The following is a 17,647-nucleotide window of genomic DNA, read 5'->3' as shown; positions in this document are numbered from 1 at the left end:
TGTTCTGCATGTAAATTGATGTAGAAGTATTTTGTCATTGTTATTAGGTAGCTTATAGTAAACAGTCTCTGAAAGTCATCTTTCTACCCAAAAGTTCTTGAGGAAAATTTTAAAAATGCCCAGAAATGTGAAAACATTTGGAAATATAGCCTACAACTTTACCCTACCAACTGATGTATCTAGAAGGACACACAGTTAACGAGTAACGTATATTTATCACTTGTTTTTAATATAATGACCATCCTTTTAATTAACACCGAGTGCACTGCTGAGGATTTTTGACACATAAGTTTGTCATGGTCAGCCATGTTTATTGTTTACATTTGGTGTCATGCACCACCATACACCTGAAACATTTGAGGTCAGAAGTTGGATATTTCAACTTGGAAATTTCCCAGTATCGACTGGTCTGGAACGTGGCAATAAGCCTATAACAGGATTTCTGACCAAGGGCAGCTGGCCAATAGAGGGTGTCATTTATTATTATCATCATTATTATTGGGGCGGCGCGGTGGTGCGGTGGTTAGCACTGTTGCCTCACAGCAAGAAGGTTGCTGGTTGCCCCTGTGTGGAGTTTGCATGTTCTCCCCGTGTCCGTGTGGGTTCTCTCCAGGTGCTCCGGCTTCCTCCCATCATCCAAAGACAGGCAGGCTAGGTTAATTGGTGTCCCCCAAATTGTCCTGAGGTGTGAATATGAGTATGAGTGGTTATTTGTCTGTATGTGGCACTGCGAAGGAATGGCGACCTGTCCAGGGTGTACCCCGCCTTTCGCCCAATGTCAGCTGGTATAGGCTCCAGCCCTGTACGCAGGATAAGTGGTTGACGATGGATTACAATAATTTATTTAAGGTGAAGTAATGTGAAAAGCCATAAAACTAACATTGTAGTACTTTGCACCAGATAATGTTAGCAACTGCTCAGTATTATATAAACCTTTGTTGTTGTTTTTGTGCATACATGCCTGTGTGTGCAGCTTATCAAGCTGCAAAACCTGACAAGTTGATCGTTTTTATTTGAGATTACAACCCCTTCACACACAGGCAATAAAAAGTGATTAATTTCATTAAAAACAACTGTATAGCCCCTTACAACAGCTCCTGGAATTTCACTGAACATCACAAACATTATTGTCCATAAAAAAAGCCTCAGAGCATCCTGAGGCTGATTGTGTCCTTCACTGTGGCATTAATCGCCTCTCATACAGCATACCCTCCCCCTTCTCCTTAGTTTCCACACAGGGCCAGCCTACGTGTTTTCCTCATGAGGTAAAGTGCACTGTGCGCTTCCTCGCACGTCTGGCAATGGATCTAAAGCTTCGCAAGTTCGTCCCTTGTGTTTGAGCAATTTTAAAATCCAGTCGCTTCATTGTTATCCACATCCTCCTCCTCCTCCTCATCATCATCATCATCGGACCCAGCGGGAGCAGAGAGGAAGAAGATGGGTTGCTGCTCGGCGCGATGCATGCTGATCCTCCTGTGTTGTTTGCAGTTGGTAAGATGTTTTTCTGTCTCACAGATGCTTCATCACAAACACATCTACTTACACATCAGGACAGCAGCTATATTTTCCCCTCTGGTGATACAAGCAACTTAAACTGATGAAAATTACAATAAATTGTGAACAAAAGCTACTTTTTAAAATTAATTAAATAGCCTACCTTAAAGTACTTGTTATTTATTACAAAAAAGTTTCTTTGTTGGTGCTTCTGACAATATAAAATTCAACATTTATACTATTGGCTACAATTAGTTTAACAATCACCAAAACCAACTTAAATTCTTGTTCTTTGGTGTTGATGACCTTCCATTCACATTGCCATTATTAATTCATGTTTCTACATCAACTGAAAGGAAATGTAAGACATGCTGCAGATTTTCTTGGTGTTCTCTCAAAGTAAAGTGAATATCTTTTGAGTTTTTGACTATTGTTCAGACAAAACAAGGAATTTGAAGACCTTGGGCTCTGGTAATTTATGACTGGCATCTTCTACTACTATTCTTTCTTCTATTTTATTGACAACAGTTGGCAGATTGGTTGATATTTGTTGAATTGATAGTTGCAGCCCTAATAGACATATATTTTTTGTGAACTATGTTAATAATATGCTTGTAGTTTCATGTGCTTTTGATAAGCAATGACTGCCCACCACTACAACCACCATAATGAATGACTGCACCCACTTTGTCCTCCTCCATGTTTCCCCCCCTGCCCCCCCCCTTCAAGACTGACAGGGATCCCTGACCTCAAAGAACATAACACTATAACCATCCTTTCCCCAGCATGCTTTGTCCCCCATGGCTCAGTTGCCTTGACAACTTATGAGAACAAAAAAAATACAACCCTGTGGGATGCACAAGCAAGAGATTGCGGTCTAATAACCCAGGGCAACAAGCCTCACCTGACACCGACTGGTGTGACAAAGTGAGTGTCTTTTATATGTCATCATTGCAGCCAGGGTTTCTAAACTCAGTTTCTGCTCCTGTTGACCCCTCCAGATAACTGCGCTGGAGAGGCAGGTGTTTGACTTCCTTGGCTACCAGTGGGCTCCCATCATGATCAACTTCTTTCACATCATTGTGGTCATCCTGGGCCTGTTTGGTGTCATCCAGTACAGATCACGCTATGTTATTATGGTGAGGAAACTGATTTCCTTATGAGCTTCCAAAACGGTCCTCTTAAAGCACTGAATACCAATTATTCTAATTACTGAATGTGGTTTCCAGCCTTTCTCGGCTTGTTAGGAATAGTTCAACATTTTGTGAAATACACAAGTTAGATGAGAAGATTGATACCACTCTGTATCTGATAAACACTCTATCACTCTATCTATTGATACTCACTGTATCTGTCCATTTATGTGTAAAATATGGCCTGAATTTAAGTTTAAAACATTCAAAAATATTTATCAACAGAATGTGAGGAAGTAAACCGCTCATGTCAAAGACATCCATGTATTGTGTTGCAGACATATCTACTGAAGTTGGCATGCTAACCTGCTAGCCCCGGCCCCTCCTGTCAGCCAGCGAAGACTCCAGGAAGTTACTAATCCCCAATTTTAACTCACATAAAAAATCAAAGTTCTACTCTTCGGTTTTTGTACAGATTAAACAAACAATATATAATGTGCTAATAAGCTTTAGACTTCCTAATTTTTGTCATTTTGTCAGCTCGGGAGAGAGTCAGGCTAGCTGTTTCCCCCTGTTTCCGGTCTTTATGCTAAGCTAAGCTAATGTCTCTTGGCAGTAGCTTAATATTTATCCCACAGACGTGAGAGTGGTATCAATCTTCTTATTACATAAAGAATGAAAAAAAAAAAACTAAAATAATAATACCATCACTGTCACCATCCACATGACAATCTCTATCAACACCTTATATTAAAATAATAATAATAATAAAACCCAGCGACAGATGAGATTGTTTGATTCTGATTGAGTCATTTGAATGATTTTTGGAGGCTTGAAGTAGTGATAGTATCCAGTATTTTTACAAGGGGGAAAAAATCTTAAAAATTTAGATAAAAGTAAGGCATACAAACTACACATACATTTTTATGGAATATTTGCCTTTCTTTCTCTTCCATTCTTCGTTCGCTTCAGATTTATCTTGGGAACCAGTGACTTTATGCACTTGTATCATTCAGAATTAGGACATTTGTGAGAAAAGAGAGGAGCCCTATGTGCTACACTGCGACCATGTTGTAATTTTCTTTATAATGTTTTTGTCTTCTCAGTACCTGCTGTGGACGTTGTTGTGGGTTGGCTGGAATGTCTTTGTTAGCTGCCATTACTTGGATCTGGGAGGGCTTTCAAAGGTAAGTAATGGTCACGTAAGAGTCAGATAATTAGAGACCCATGCAGCTTCAGCTCCTAAATACAGTGTTCAAACCTATGCATGTCTCAAGAGACCAGTCACATGATAGCACACCTTACTGTTCTCAGGTAAAACATGTTTTGTGTTATGAAGTGACAGTAGCTTGTTTATTTCTCCTACCTGCATTGCTAAATAAATTGAATTGGTCTTTATTGATTTTATATATTTTTATATACAGACACAACTTAGTAGTGTTTTAGAAGAGAAAACTCCTAAACAGTTAAAATAATGAACTGATTAGTTGAATAATTTACATAAAACAAAGGAAGTTCAAATATTCTGGAATTGATTAATTTCTCATTAATCAAAGTAAAAATACAAATAATAAGTCTTTGCATCACAAATACAACATTCAGGAATTTAAATAGTTACTTTAAATTCTAGTCTTTACTGATAGTCTGGAAGTAGTTTTTTACATCTGTCATTATATTTTAATATTTACTTATAAATGAATCAAGTCATTTATAAGTTATTCATTCATTCAATTGTCTTCTTTGTCTCTGTTTGGTCTCTTACTACCAGAGAACTTACCGAACCAATAGCTTGACTTCACAATAAGATCCATCTTTTTTATCTTTCTCACTGGACTCATGTGTGAAGTATTAAACTTAAATAACTATACCACCATAGGTATGAATCTGTTGTGTGAATTACATAATTGCCTTCTACCTTCTTTAGTAATTTTCTAAGACGTAACTTTGCACGACTTGGGAGAATAACTATTATGGTTTAAGCTCCTTTGTCTGTACTAAAATTTGGAATGAAACATTTTTACAATTTAGATGTTTATACTGAAAGTTCCTTCTTCTGGATCAAAATGGTATTCACTAAAAGAACATTTCAGCGACCGATCTCTTCAAATTCTGTGTGATCGGTCACTGTATTCATTTTAAATAAATGTTATTGCTATTTTCTGCCTATCTTTTGATTATGGCCTGTCCACACCAGAAAAACAACCATATAGGTTGTTTGTTCAAGCACGTTATTATGATCCATATTTACATTTATTGTAACTGTGACCTCTAGTGACCTTATGACCATAGCAACGGAGGAAGTCAGGTTTTAAGAGAAGTAATGTGACTTCCGTAACGTAGTGAAGGTCTGGTATGCCAGTGGCTGGACTGGTACAGGAAATGCTCATATGTGTCGTTGTGGGAGGCATTGACAAACGACATATTTTGTCACTTATTGTTGTTTTTATTGTTTCTATGTTTGCCTTGTCTTTTTATTCTGTTTTATTGCTTTTTGTATTTTTGTTTCTTTTTCACTATGTGGGCACACAGCGAGAGGAGAAGAGGATGTTTTTCAATGCTGATGATGTTTCAACATCTCATCTGTCTGTTTGGTCACTGTAGGACAGCGATACACTCTCCCTGGGAGTGTCGTCGCATCGCTCATGGTGGAAGGACAAGGGGCCGGGGTGTGAGAGCAAGGGCCTTCCCTCCTCTGGGTGGCAGAACCAGCAGAACCCGGAGCTGACCACAGTGCTGAGCTGCTGGCTGGAATACCAGTACATAGAAATCTTGCACTGCATCGTCCAGCTCCTCCTATCAGTGAGTCTCTCTGACTGTTGGATGTCACACTTTACTGTGTAACTCATTCAACACATTAGTTTTGTGTCCCATACCCATAGTAGAGGAAGTATGCAGATCCTTTACTTAGGCAAACGTACTAATACCACACTGTAAAAGTAGGCACCGATTTTTTAGGGTTATGGTCAATTAGTCTAGTTAACATTTGGTAAATGTTTTGTTCATGGTTGTGGTCATGTTACTGTAAGAAGATCCCTGATTCAGTCATTCATCACCATCACCAACCTGATGTAGTGACTTTGCTATTGATTAATTACACAGCCTGTGACTTGCTTAATAAAACAGTACATATTTAAAATCAATGCACTTTCCATTTTGATATGAGTTTTATCTCGCTGCACATGTGAGACTGTAGCTCTGCACACACAGCAGACATTTTGACTTATCATATAGGAAAAGCAGAGGTGTTACTAATAACATTAAAGTATTATGCTCATTTTAAGGTTCAAAATCTTAATTAGGGGTTGAACCAGAACAGGTTTACATGGTTTAATTTTCAAAAAACACCATATTTTTCTCATACTGCACATTGCTGCAGCTTCTCTTTTCACCCTATGTGTTGTACGCTCTGCTCTTGAGCTACAGAGTGATGCATCTTACTTGTACAAAATCTTAGTTGGGAGTTGCACATGCGCAGTTCCCAGGTAAGGACTACTAGCCAATCAGAAGCAGAGAAGGGTGGGTCGTAAGAAACAAGGTAGTGTGATCCAAATCAAAGCCGCTTGAGACTGCGACCGTAACCTAGCAGATGGTACAAGTTACTCACAAGTCCACAACCACACAACATCATTGTTCCACATCTTACCAGAAACCACTACAAAAATCATCATCAATTTTACATAAAAATTGGCCAAACAATTTTAACGTTCCTCCCGCGGGTGGGCACAGGCTTCCCCCGCAGCCACTTGCTGAGCTCCTCAACTCCAAAAATATTCAAACACATTTTTGTTCCGCCATCACTTCTCCTAAAACTGTCAATATTCGAAGTTTACACAGCTGATTTCTCACCTCAAAACTTCTCAGAAGTGGATTTAGTGATGAAATTACATACAAAAACTGTAAAATATATAATAAAATATAGTGAATATTCTCTCTGACCAATCAGCAATCTGTCATGTTTTCACGTTACATTTTAGTATCCCTCAGCTTGCTTGGAACCTCGACGGAGGTGAGGTGATATGAAAAAAACATTTCTACAATGGAAAACCAAACAAAGGCAAGTCGACCAAAGGGCCTCCGCTCAGTCTAGCTTGGTTTGAGGCCGTGCCTGACCCTCGTTAGCCGCTTCGCAAGCTTTATGACGCGTTTGTGACGTCACAAGTAAAGGAAGTGAAGGGCTGGACTACAAACGAGCTGTTTTCAAGCGGTTCAGAGCAGAGCTTTCTGTGGGAGATGGGAACTCCCTTTGGGCTGGACTTTGGACTTTCACTTTGCAAACCTGTTACATGCACAAAAAAGAGAGCTAACTCAATAAAGGAACGGTAAGGAGAGGGAAAAAGCCAAAAAGCATAATACCACCTCTTTAACAAAGCAGCTAAATTTAATTCTGTGTTTCCTATAAAATCTTTCATATCACTGTCAAGAGAATATTTCTGTTCACTTGTTGAGGACAATGAATTACCCTTTTTTACTTTTTTGTGTTCATTTTCTTAGCTCCTGGGATTTGTTTATGCCTGCTACATCGTCAGCAATTTGTCAGACGAGGAAGACAGCTGTAAGTATGCACCTGATCAATGAAAACTTTGTGAAATATAACTTATTTGACATACATTATTCATTTAAAATACATTTTATGTATTTTCATCCCCTTAAAGTATGAAAGAAAGCTTTCGAAAACATTTGCCATTCCATTTTTTGCACTGAAGTTGATTTGCTTTGTATTATTTATTTATGTTGTTCTTTCCCCACTTATTTTAGTTAATTTCATTGGTGAATTTCATCATCCATTGAAACCCTCTCAGTTGATCTAGTGTAAAGACCTGCAGGTAGGTTTAATGGCATGATTTCCATTACCTCTTATTTGCACACATGCTGTCTATTTCATTTCCCATCTTATTAACACCTGATGTATTTTTTTCTATATTTCTGCTTAGATTATAAATAACCACAAAAAAACAGTGGAGAAAAGGCTGGGAAGGAGACGCGCAGACAAGGAGACAACTGTAAAGACCGTCATTGTCTAATTTTTTTGCCTGATTATCAATTAAAACATCGGTCACAGATGTTGACCCTCACTATGCACAAACTGCACACACTTTCCTGAGTCAAGAGGGGAATTTCCACAATACAGTACTGTATAAAAAGTGTAGACCTACTCATGTTTGTCTTCAGGCATCAAATTCAGTAAATGTCCATGTAAATCTACCTCTGTATGTGTGTGCGTGTGTGTGCCAAAGAGATAGAAATCCCTACATATTAAGCTCTCTAATACAAAAGAAAAGTGATTTGAAAGATGTAAATAAGTAGCAGATTCTTTCTGATGTTTTGTAAAATAAATTATTAATGTGTGTCACTCATTGCAGTTAGAAAACGTGTATAGTGTATGATATTATTCAGTGAAATAAACCACGTCTACACAATATAGCTTGTAATAGGGTGTTGCACACATTTCTGTATTATTAAAAATGGTACAAGACCAGGTAACGTTATCTGCCTTCTATCAGCTCTGGATGGCTCCTTAACATTACTAATGATAAGTTGCCGTTCTTAGAAGCAAAAATGTTGCACTAACTCAGTTTTACAGGCTGCGGGTTGTTCTTATATACGTTTTAAAACCCTTAATTAATAAGAAAACCGTGTTTTTAATCATAAATGTAACGTTAACATGGGCACAACCAGTTAGCAGCTGCTAGGTAGCCACAGCACCGTTGGGTAGCCGTGGCGACGCGTCGCTTACGTGACCGACGTCATTTCCGCCCCGCAGACCCCGGATGAAGCTGCCATTGGGGCAAGTGATCAGGGCCACCAAGGCTGGTTGGATTTTAATTTAACGGCGAGGGGGTCGGAGCGGATTGAAGCCCCGCTGGATTAATGTCGACAGGGCAGCGCGGAGTGGCAGCAGGGCTACAGCGAGCAAACTGTCCGCGCTGAGCACAGAGGCTAACCGGCTAACAGCCGCTGTGTTTAACTGTTAGCAAACTCACGTAGTGAAACAGCTTCTCCAGCTATTAGCCTGTCCACACAGCGGAGTTTGTGCACCTCCAAAAATATTATCAGGGCTTCTGTCTTAAAACAACACCTGGTGGATGAATGATGTCTGCCGCTAGTATTGACCCTCAGGTAAGCAGCGGGAGAAACGCTATTCTTCAGGTTTTTATCCCTCAGAGAGAGGTGAGAGGTGCGGTGGTGTGTGTGCATCCCACTCTGAAGACGATGCCACCATTGGCAGCTAGTCAGCTAGTTAGCCAACTGAGAGGGGAGGAGAGCTAGAAATCTGGTCTCTGCTGGTAACCAAAGGCCTGGACCACCTTTTTTAATTTTTAATGTTTACTGCATGTGTCAGCCAGGTTTTCAGAGACGTCTAAATATGTGCAGCTATGATAACGTGTGATGCTTTGAATAACATTGGAGACCCATGCAAGCTTTTCTTTATTTCTTCTTTCACGCATTCCTCCTTTTTAATGTGACCACTAAGACATCGAAAGGACAAGATGCAAGCAAAGGTAAGAGATAAATGTCTCCTGAACTTCCAAATGACTTCCTGTGTCTGAAGATGTAAGACCTGTTTAGCAGACTGTTTTTCATTGTGCACAACTGTCACCTGATACCTCACATCACTGACTCTTTTGTCAACAGGGAAACTCCAACAATAGTGTTTGCATCTTACATATTTCACTCCATTGTTTACGTCATCGCTGTTTGCAGTAATGAGCATACTTCAGTTTATCAGTGGAAAACACCTTGCACATTTCAAAAGGTTAGCTCCTCTAAAGGTTACGGTTATCCAGCAGAGCAGCACTCTGTGGCAGACAAGATAATCTATTTTAAATCACTATACAACATAAAATATCATTCATGTTGTTTCTTTTTTTTTTTTATTCTTTTGACTTCATTCATGTCTGTCATGCTATTATATGTTAGAAAAAAGTTATTATCACTACTGCAGAAGACATTTTGGTCTCATTTTTTAGTGAACACTGTTTTTTGTGTGACTTCAATTTAGGTAAGGTGACAATATGGGAAATCTGTGATGTTGTAATTCCAACTTGTACAATGCAGATGTTTTAGGCTTCACAATAGATCAGGTTGTTTGGATGTATGTGTACATTCGGATGTTCCAGCTTTGACAACAGTTTGATTTTATTGCAGCCTTTCCAGTTTCAGTGCAGAATGGCTCCCTCCACCAGAAGGATACAGTCCATGACAATGATTTTGAGCCTTATCTCACCAACCAGTCAAATCAGGTAGGAAACACAAATGGAGTTGTCTCTTGTGGCACTAAAATTATTATTTTTTGAATTATCGCCCTAACAAATTATCTTAATTCTGTTTGTTTGTAGAATAACAGCTATCAATCGATGACAGACCCTTACTTGTCCAGCTACTATGCCCCCTCCATTGGATTTCCTTACCCGCTCAGTGAGGCTCCTTGGTCAACAGGAGGGGACCCCCCAATTCCCTACCTGACGCCCTATGCCCCCCTCAGCAATGGAGACCATCACTTCATGCACGACACAGTGTTTGGACAGCCAGGTGGGCTCAGCAGCAGTATCTATCCTCACAGGTTTAACTTTTTCCCAGAGAACCCGGCTTTCTCAGCCTGGGGCACCAGTGGTTCTCAGGGCCAGCAGACTCAGAGCTCAGCCTATGGGGGGAGTTACAGCTACCCCCCCAGCTCTCTAGGAGGCACCTTAATCCCTGATGGACAGACGGGTTTCCACAGTGACACCCTGAGCAAGGCTCCAGGTATGAACAGCCTAGAGCAGGGCATGCTGGGCCTAAAAATAGGTGGGGATGTGACAGGAAGTGGCTCCGGTGTGAAGAGCGCAGGCTCTGTGATTGGTGGCGGAGGCAGTGTAGCTGCAGCTGTTGCTACGGGCAACAATTCCACAATTGGTATGCCCCCACCAAAACCTGCATCGTGGGCCGCTATTGCTAGTAAACCTGCCAAGCTGCAGCAACAAAAGACCAAGATCAAACCTGGCCCACCTATAGCTGGAGGACCTATGCCTCCACCCCCCATTAAACACAACATGGACATTGATACGTGGGATAATAAAGGGACTGCTACCAAGATGGTCCCTCCTTTAACCCCCCACCACCACCACCATCACCACCAGCAGCACCAGCCCCAGCTTCACTCCCATGCTCCCAGTCTCCTACCCCCCCTTCAGCAATCCCTACAGTCTGCCCAGTCCCTCGTGCAGCAGATGACCATGCAGGGTCCTCCACCTCCTCATCCACAGTCTTATCAGAACCACAACTCTGCTCCAACGCCTCAGACCCGTTGGGTAGCACCACGCAACCGCAACTTGTGCTACGGTGGTGGAAGTTTGGACAGCAGCGGCTCCTCTAATGGCGGTGGTGTTGGTAACGGAGGTGGAGTGTGCGGGGTTGTGCCTCCAGAGCCGGGGTCAGAGTCCCACCCTGTGCTGGAGAAGCTGCGAGCAGCCCACAGCTACAACCCCAAGGAGTTTGACTGGAACCTGAAAAACGGTCGCGTGTTTATCATCAAGAGTTACTCTGAGGACGACATCCACCGCTCCATCAAGTACTCCATCTGGTGCAGCACGGAGCACGGCAACAAACGTTTGGACTCAGCCTTCAGAGCTATGAACGCTAAAGGTCCCGTCTACTTGTTGTTCAGTGTCAACGGCAGCGGCCATTTCTGCGGTGTGGCCGAAATGCGCTCCCCTGTGGACTACGGCACCAGCGCTGGCGTTTGGGCGCAGGACAAGTGGAAGGGCAAGTTTGATGTGAACTGGTTGTTTGTAAAGGACGTGCCAAATAGCCAGCTGCGCCACATCCGCCTGGAGAACAATGACAACAAGCCAGTCACCAACTCACGTGACACTCAAGAGGTTCCTCTGGAAAAGGCAAAGCAGGTGCTCAAGATTATCGCCCAGTACAAACACACCACCTCCATCTTTGATGACTTTTCCCACTATGAGAAGAAGCAGGAGGAGGAGGAGGTGGTGAAAAAGGTAGGTATTTCCTTCAGACTTAATACATTTAAATCAAAGGAGTAAGTATGTTTACAGACTGTAAGGAATTTACTGGGGTGAGAGAGAAACATGTTTTTTTTTTAAAACAAGATCATCCCCAGTATAATTTATATGTTCTTTGACCCTCCCCTTGACGAAGATTGTTTTCCAAAATAAGAGAATACTACTTAAGTTGTACATTACATTTATTCATTTAGCTGACGCTTTTATCCAAAGCGACTTACAATTGCTATATATGTTTGAGGTCGCACGCCTCTGGAGCAAGTGGGGGTTAAGTGTCTTGCTCAGGGACACATTGGTGGATAAGTCACAGTGGGGAATTGAACCCAGATCTCTCACACCAAAGGCATGTGTCTTATCTACTGCAAGATTATGTTCCCCAGCATGATGGTAGTACAGCCCTTTTAACGTGGTATATTCAAGAGAACTGTTATGCATCCACCTTTGAGTATACTTGTTCAAAAAGTCAATAAAGAAATAATAACAAAAAAGATGTCATACCCCAATTTAAACATTCAGTACCTTAAGAGATCGTTGATTTGACATTAGAAGTACAATTAGTGATTTATGACTTTATGACTGATAAACTTCTGAGGGGCTGAAATATTTTCGCCCAACGGCAGATTCCAAATAATAAAAATAAATGTGCATTTAGATCTGATGATGTTGCCTAATATGCAATTAGTTGTCTCTTTGTTTGTCATAATTAAACCACTTACATCATTCTGAGGCTCATTATCCAGGTGTATTTTGGTGCTGTTTTATCTTCCTGTCTGACTGTGATACCCTGATGCTGTCTTCTCCATGTGGTGAAACATACATTTATGAACCACAGCAAACATGAAAGCCATGCTTTTTAAAAAGTATGTAATGAATGTTAGAAGAGAAGGTTGAAATAAAATATTAGTGTACGGTAAGAAAGAAAAAAAAGCAAAAATAAAAATGTCCGCCTTGCTTCCTAATAATATACTATAATATTGTGCAGTCCCATATTTGTAAGCTGGTTTTCATTCATTCTTTATTTGTTTTGCATTGGTTATTAATGTGAATGGTTTTTTTTTTTTTTAACAGAGCTACGAGCCTGCCTCAATACAGAGCCGACCCCGAATTGATCAGGTAAAGTCTGTTATCCTCTCTCTCTCTCTCTGTTTCTGTCTCTCTCTCTCTCTGTTTCTGTCTCTCTCTCTTTCTGTGTCTCTGTCTCTCTCTGTCTCTGTCTCTGTGTTAGGGCTGGATAAGATGAGAATATTTATTCCAACAATTTTGTTGATGTTCATATGTAACTGTATGACAAAGGTATGCAAATCACATTTATTAAGTAATCAAATTGATATTAAATTCATTTAAAGGTGGGGTATGCGATTCTGGAGAAATCCAAAACCATGACAAATAACATGATGTAGAGCAAAGAAAGTAGTGTAACTAACGTTAGCTAGGTTGTGGGTTAGCAAACTCGCTACAGTTGCTGCTGCAAAGCTTACATGAGAGGATGAGACGGCACCAGACCAAGAACACCAGCTCAACACAGTGATACTCACAACTCTCCTGCTACTATAGCCAACATCACAACAGCATGTCTTGCTAAACTAGAATTCCGCTGTGGGTATGACTGTGGGCAAGTCATTTAACACACGTCGTGGCTGGAATAGCGTTGTGGAGCTCGATCTGAGCCACTTTTGTTAGTTTCCCTTTCAGCTCGCACACAGAATGGACAGCTAGGGGAACGTGAATTAGAATCGCATACCGCACCTTTAACTTCCACTGTTACTGTTATTATAACACCAGAAAAAAACTCCTAAGTGTAAAAGAACATCACAATCTTCTCTTGTTGGTCTATTAATTTCTCATAATCATTCAGTTAGACCAGTGGTTCTCAAACTGGGGGACATAGTGCCACTGCAGCGGGGGCATGGATGTTGAGCAGACATAATGTGATTCATGTGGTGGCATAAACAAAAAAAAAAAGGGCTCTGATGCAAGGAAAGCTTTTTCGCTAACCTGAATATTTTGTTTTATTTGAATTGCCTGTGTTGTTAATGATAATAATTTAATCCAATTTTGCTGTACTCAGAAAGGCTTCAGCTTCTTTTGGCTTCTAAAGTGGGGGGCGTGACAGAAAAAGTTTGAGAACCACTGATTTAGATAAAAGTGAAAATACTATGGTCAGATTATCACAATGTAATTCCACTGAAAACCGATTAATGATAATCTGCCCTGATGCGATGTGATATTATCTGCCTAATAATTTCTTGAATTATTAATGTTTTTTTTATTCCTCGTCTTTTTCAGGATCGCCAGAAGTAAACAGAAGACGGCTGTCGACAAAATTTAGATTTAAAAAGAAAACACAAGGACATAAAGAGATTGAAAACTAATATTTTTTTCTATTTAATTTTGTTGACTTTGACCCACATTGCTCCTGGTTCCCAGTCTTTGAGATGCGTGCAGGGATAAAGCTAGTTCCACCAGTTGAGTCGCTTCAATAATATTTTTTTTTCTTGTTTTTTCTGTATTTTTTAGCCTTATAAATCTCTATTGCTACCCCGGAACTTGCATTCTTAACTAAATATAAGTAACAAATATCTGCACGTCTGTTTTTGAAAAATCTCTTGACAACATGCTGCTGATATTCAGTGACTGTTCACTTTGTGGTTTGTGTGTTGGAGAAATGTTAAGTGCTTGTATTGGTTAATCTTAACGAGTGAACAACACTTTATTGACAAATGTCTGCTATCTTTGTGTGGCCAGTTGTGTTTTATATTATGAGAAGAAGAAAAATAACTTCTTTAATGCCCCCTTTTTTTTCATGTGAGGGGTGTCTTACTTTGGTGGAGGAATGTGTACACTGAAAGTTTCTGTATGCGTAGACTTAATCGTGCAAGGTTGTGACATTAGAAAGCATAAATGTTAGAAAAAATATTTTGAATGATGTATCACACCTGGCTTACAACTGATTTAAATTTAGCATTAAAGTGGAGAAAATGTGGGATTGTGTCTCTTCCAGAGTGGAGCCTTAACATTTCTTTTCAGCACTAGTATAAATGAAATGTGTTGTTTTTTTTGTTTGTTTTTTTTTCCCCCACCCCCAGAACTGTACCTCAAAATGTTCAGCTAGAGATTCAGGGAAAAGATGTGTAGAGATCTTAAACGGTCTTAAAGGTGGTCCCTCTCTTTTTTTTTATTTAAAGAATGGAAATACAAATATAATGGAAATACAAATATACTGTTACAGTGACTTTTATTTCCCTCCGTTCCCTGCTGTTCCAACAGAGGTCTCTGTTTACGAAATTCTGGAGGAAATGTAGCATGCTTGCTGCTTTTAAAAATTCAAGCCAGGCTTGTCACTTTTTTGTTTGTTCGTTTCTTGTTCTTTCTTAACAAAATTATAATCTTGACATTCTCATCATTTTCATTGCTATAACCTGTCCACGCCATCCTCAGAAAAATGTAAGCTTTAATGTACTGGCATTTCTAACTGAGATCGCCTCAAAATGTTTAACTGTAGCATTATACTTAACTGATTTATTGTCAAGTGTATGAAAACCGAGAGACTAACTAGCCTATATGGTATATGTTTGTGACTTTTGTTTTTATGCTTGCTGTATTGTGTGTATGCAAGAGTGAAAGAAAAGAGAGGGAGTATGACTGTGGAGCAATCAGAGTTATATTACTGGTATTGGAATATAGAAATTTTATGCAAAAAAAAGTTTTAAGTCATCCCTGAATTAAATATTCATTGTATCAGAGGTCACCATCACATTCTTAGATTTGAACATGCTCATTATTAAAGATATACTTATCTGTTATCTGTGGAGTTTTTTTTATGACTGAATGATTTTATGCCGTTGATCAATTTTAATAATACAGTTTGTACAATACAACTCCCTTGATTTATAACATCTGTCCACTGGTAATTTTCTGAAAATCTGAGAAGTAAAGCTATTAGACAAATGTAGTGGACTAAAAAGTACAATACATAAAATAGAAATACTCAAGTACAAAATTTGTGTATATGTATGTATATATATATATATATAAAATCAGACTATAGCCTACTATTATCTTTGATATAGGCCTGTGAGAACGAATAGCAGCAAATCCTCCTATTTTTAGCAGCTGGAATCTGAAACTTGTGAGCATTTTTGTTTAAAAAATGACTGAAGCTATGAATTGTTCATCAAAATTGTTGTAAGTTATTTTGTGTGTTTGACAGATTGGTTAATCGACGAATCCTTTCAGTTCTATTCATTACCTTGGACCCAGTAAACTGGAACCTGGGACTATATGCTGACTATTAATAAATCAAGGCTATAGGCTATACAATAATTAGGCCTAGTTGCAGCTACATTTTTTCCAAAATGTGAATTCTAGTTTTACAAATGAGCGGAGCTCCTTCACAATCTATCCATATAGAGTTCTGTAAATGCGGAAGCAGTGATTTATGCGACAGTCTTACTGTAATCTTTAAGGAAACATTACAAAATCTGCAGGAAAAACAACATAGTTTGGTCATGTTTTGGTCCTGAGCGGTAAGAAAACAGGCAGTCTTTGTTCCTGAGCACAGACAGGTGTACTCTCTCTCTCTCTCTCTCTCTCTCTCTCTCTCTGTCTGCAGATGTTTAAATCTCTCCATCTTCATAAATGATGCAGGACGCTGGAGAGTGTGATTCCTCTCTTGGCATTCACCGCGTGCCTTAATTGTATGGCTAATAAATCAAGGTCCGCCGTGAACACGAGGAGCGGCAATCCGTGTCCCTTACCGAGGAAAGTTGAAGCTTTATGAGCATTTGACCGTCACAAGATGAAACACACAAAACATAAATGACTCGATAGGCCTGCGCGCCATAAACGCAGTGCAAGGCTAGGCCTATTTAAAATGCCCTCAGATGTGTATTTTGCACCAATAAAAAAAGACTCTAACGCAAATGGAACATAAGACAATAAGCTTCTTCTTCTTGTCCTTGTTGGTAACCATTTACTGAAGCTCCTTTTGTCACGCCATAATTAACTGTCCAATTCCTTCAGTCCAGCTCCAGTGCGTGCAGCAGCTGCGTGCCTTCATTCCGCAACACACCAGCTGATTATTTTCAGGGCAGATTCTCCTCAGTGGAAAATTCCCCTGCGATAGGCCTATATGATTTAAAGAAATGGAGGTAAAGCAGGCCACACAATACCGTCCACAGTGCTGGCATCGGTTGAGGCAGGCAGACACTGACAGGCCCGCTGATGATGTCCAGTCAGGCTTTGTGCCAGACGCGCTTCACTCCAGTACCCCTTCAGGTTAAGTTACCTAACAGACTTTCTATTCGTCGGTTTGTTTGGGGTATTTTTTTTTAATATTAAACATTTCTCTACATCAAAAGCGCCCCCCGTCCTGATTTGTGTGCGGCTTTCATGCCCCGCTCCTCATAGGCTGAGTAACGTCATGACGTGGATCCACTCCTCGCTATCAAACGTTGAGTGCTGCCCCTACCTGGCAGAGCATGTTTATAGATTGCACTTTCTTTCATCTCTGCAGACGGAAAAAGACTGCTGGCTGCAAGATGCGCTGACCGGGGTGCTGAAACCGGACCCTCCGACATTTTCCACTGCACAGGAGCCAGCCTCCTTCTCATCTAATTTAATCTCAATAGGTCATTAAGTTGTGGTGGAAAGGAACTAAGTAGCCTATATTTACTCAAATACTGCTCTTAGGTACTATTTTGAGGTGATGTATTTTTCTGCTAGCCTACTTTCTACTACTACATTTAGTTGATTAATAATGCAACATATAATCAACAAATACTTTCTGATGTATTATTATAGGTTAGAAATAGACTTTATTGATCTCTGAGGGAAAATTCACAAGCTACCCAGCAGTATATAAAGTAATTAAATTAAGATCCACCTTTAACAACTGCAGCATTAAAGTGATGAACACATGAATGCATCAATAACTATAATGCAATAACATAATACACATTATTCTCAAATTAGCCATTCTGCATGATGAGTATGTTTACTTTTAGTACTTTAAGA

At 39.9% G+C, this 17,647-nt stretch overlaps 2 protein-coding genes across 3 annotated transcripts; both read left to right on the top strand.

The window, feature by feature from the left end:
* Positions 1-1,231: 1,231 nt before the first annotated feature.
* Positions 1,232-8,049, top strand: LOC119905702 (sodium/potassium-transporting ATPase subunit beta-1-interacting protein 3-like). The gene is made up of 7 exons (XM_038722975.1): positions 1,232-1,491; positions 2,496-2,633; positions 3,734-3,814; positions 5,229-5,426; positions 7,119-7,179; positions 7,383-7,450; positions 7,559-8,049. Exons 1-6 carry the CDS (start codon positions 1,438-1,440, stop codon positions 7,433-7,435), a joined length of 585 nt encoding a protein of 194 aa, XP_038578903.1. The 5' UTR covers positions 1,232-1,437; the 3' UTR covers positions 7,436-7,450; positions 7,559-8,049.
* A 325-nt stretch (positions 8,050-8,374) lies between these two features.
* Positions 8,375-15,435, top strand: LOC119905700 (YTH domain-containing family protein 1-like). Of its 2 annotated transcripts, XM_038722974.1 has the most exons (7): positions 8,375-8,744; positions 9,100-9,127; positions 9,261-9,381; positions 9,774-9,868; positions 9,965-11,608; positions 12,701-12,745; positions 13,919-15,435. In XM_038722974.1, the coding sequence occupies exons 5-7, from the start codon at positions 9,983-9,985 to the stop codon at positions 13,931-13,933; spliced, it is 1,686 nt and encodes a 561-aa protein (XP_038578902.1). In that variant the 5' UTR covers positions 8,375-8,744; positions 9,100-9,127; positions 9,261-9,381; positions 9,774-9,868; positions 9,965-9,982; the 3' UTR covers positions 13,934-15,435. The 2 variants fall into 2 exon arrangements, with proteins under 2 accessions (XP_038578902.1, XP_038578901.1); XM_038722973.1 differs by lacking the exon at positions 9,261-9,381.
* The last annotated feature ends 2,212 nt before the right edge of the window (positions 15,436-17,647 follow it).

Source organism: Micropterus salmoides, unplaced genomic scaffold (genome assembly GCF_014851395.1).
Source record: "Micropterus salmoides isolate LMB-PRFRI ecotype aquatic unplaced genomic scaffold, ASM1485139v1 Ms_hic_scaffold_16, whole genome shotgun sequence".
Classification (NCBI taxonomy): Eukaryota; Metazoa; Chordata; class Actinopteri; order Centrarchiformes; family Centrarchidae; genus Micropterus; species Micropterus salmoides.
The sequence above is the reverse complement of the archived record's forward strand: the minus strand, read 5'-3'. Positions and strand labels throughout refer to the sequence as shown.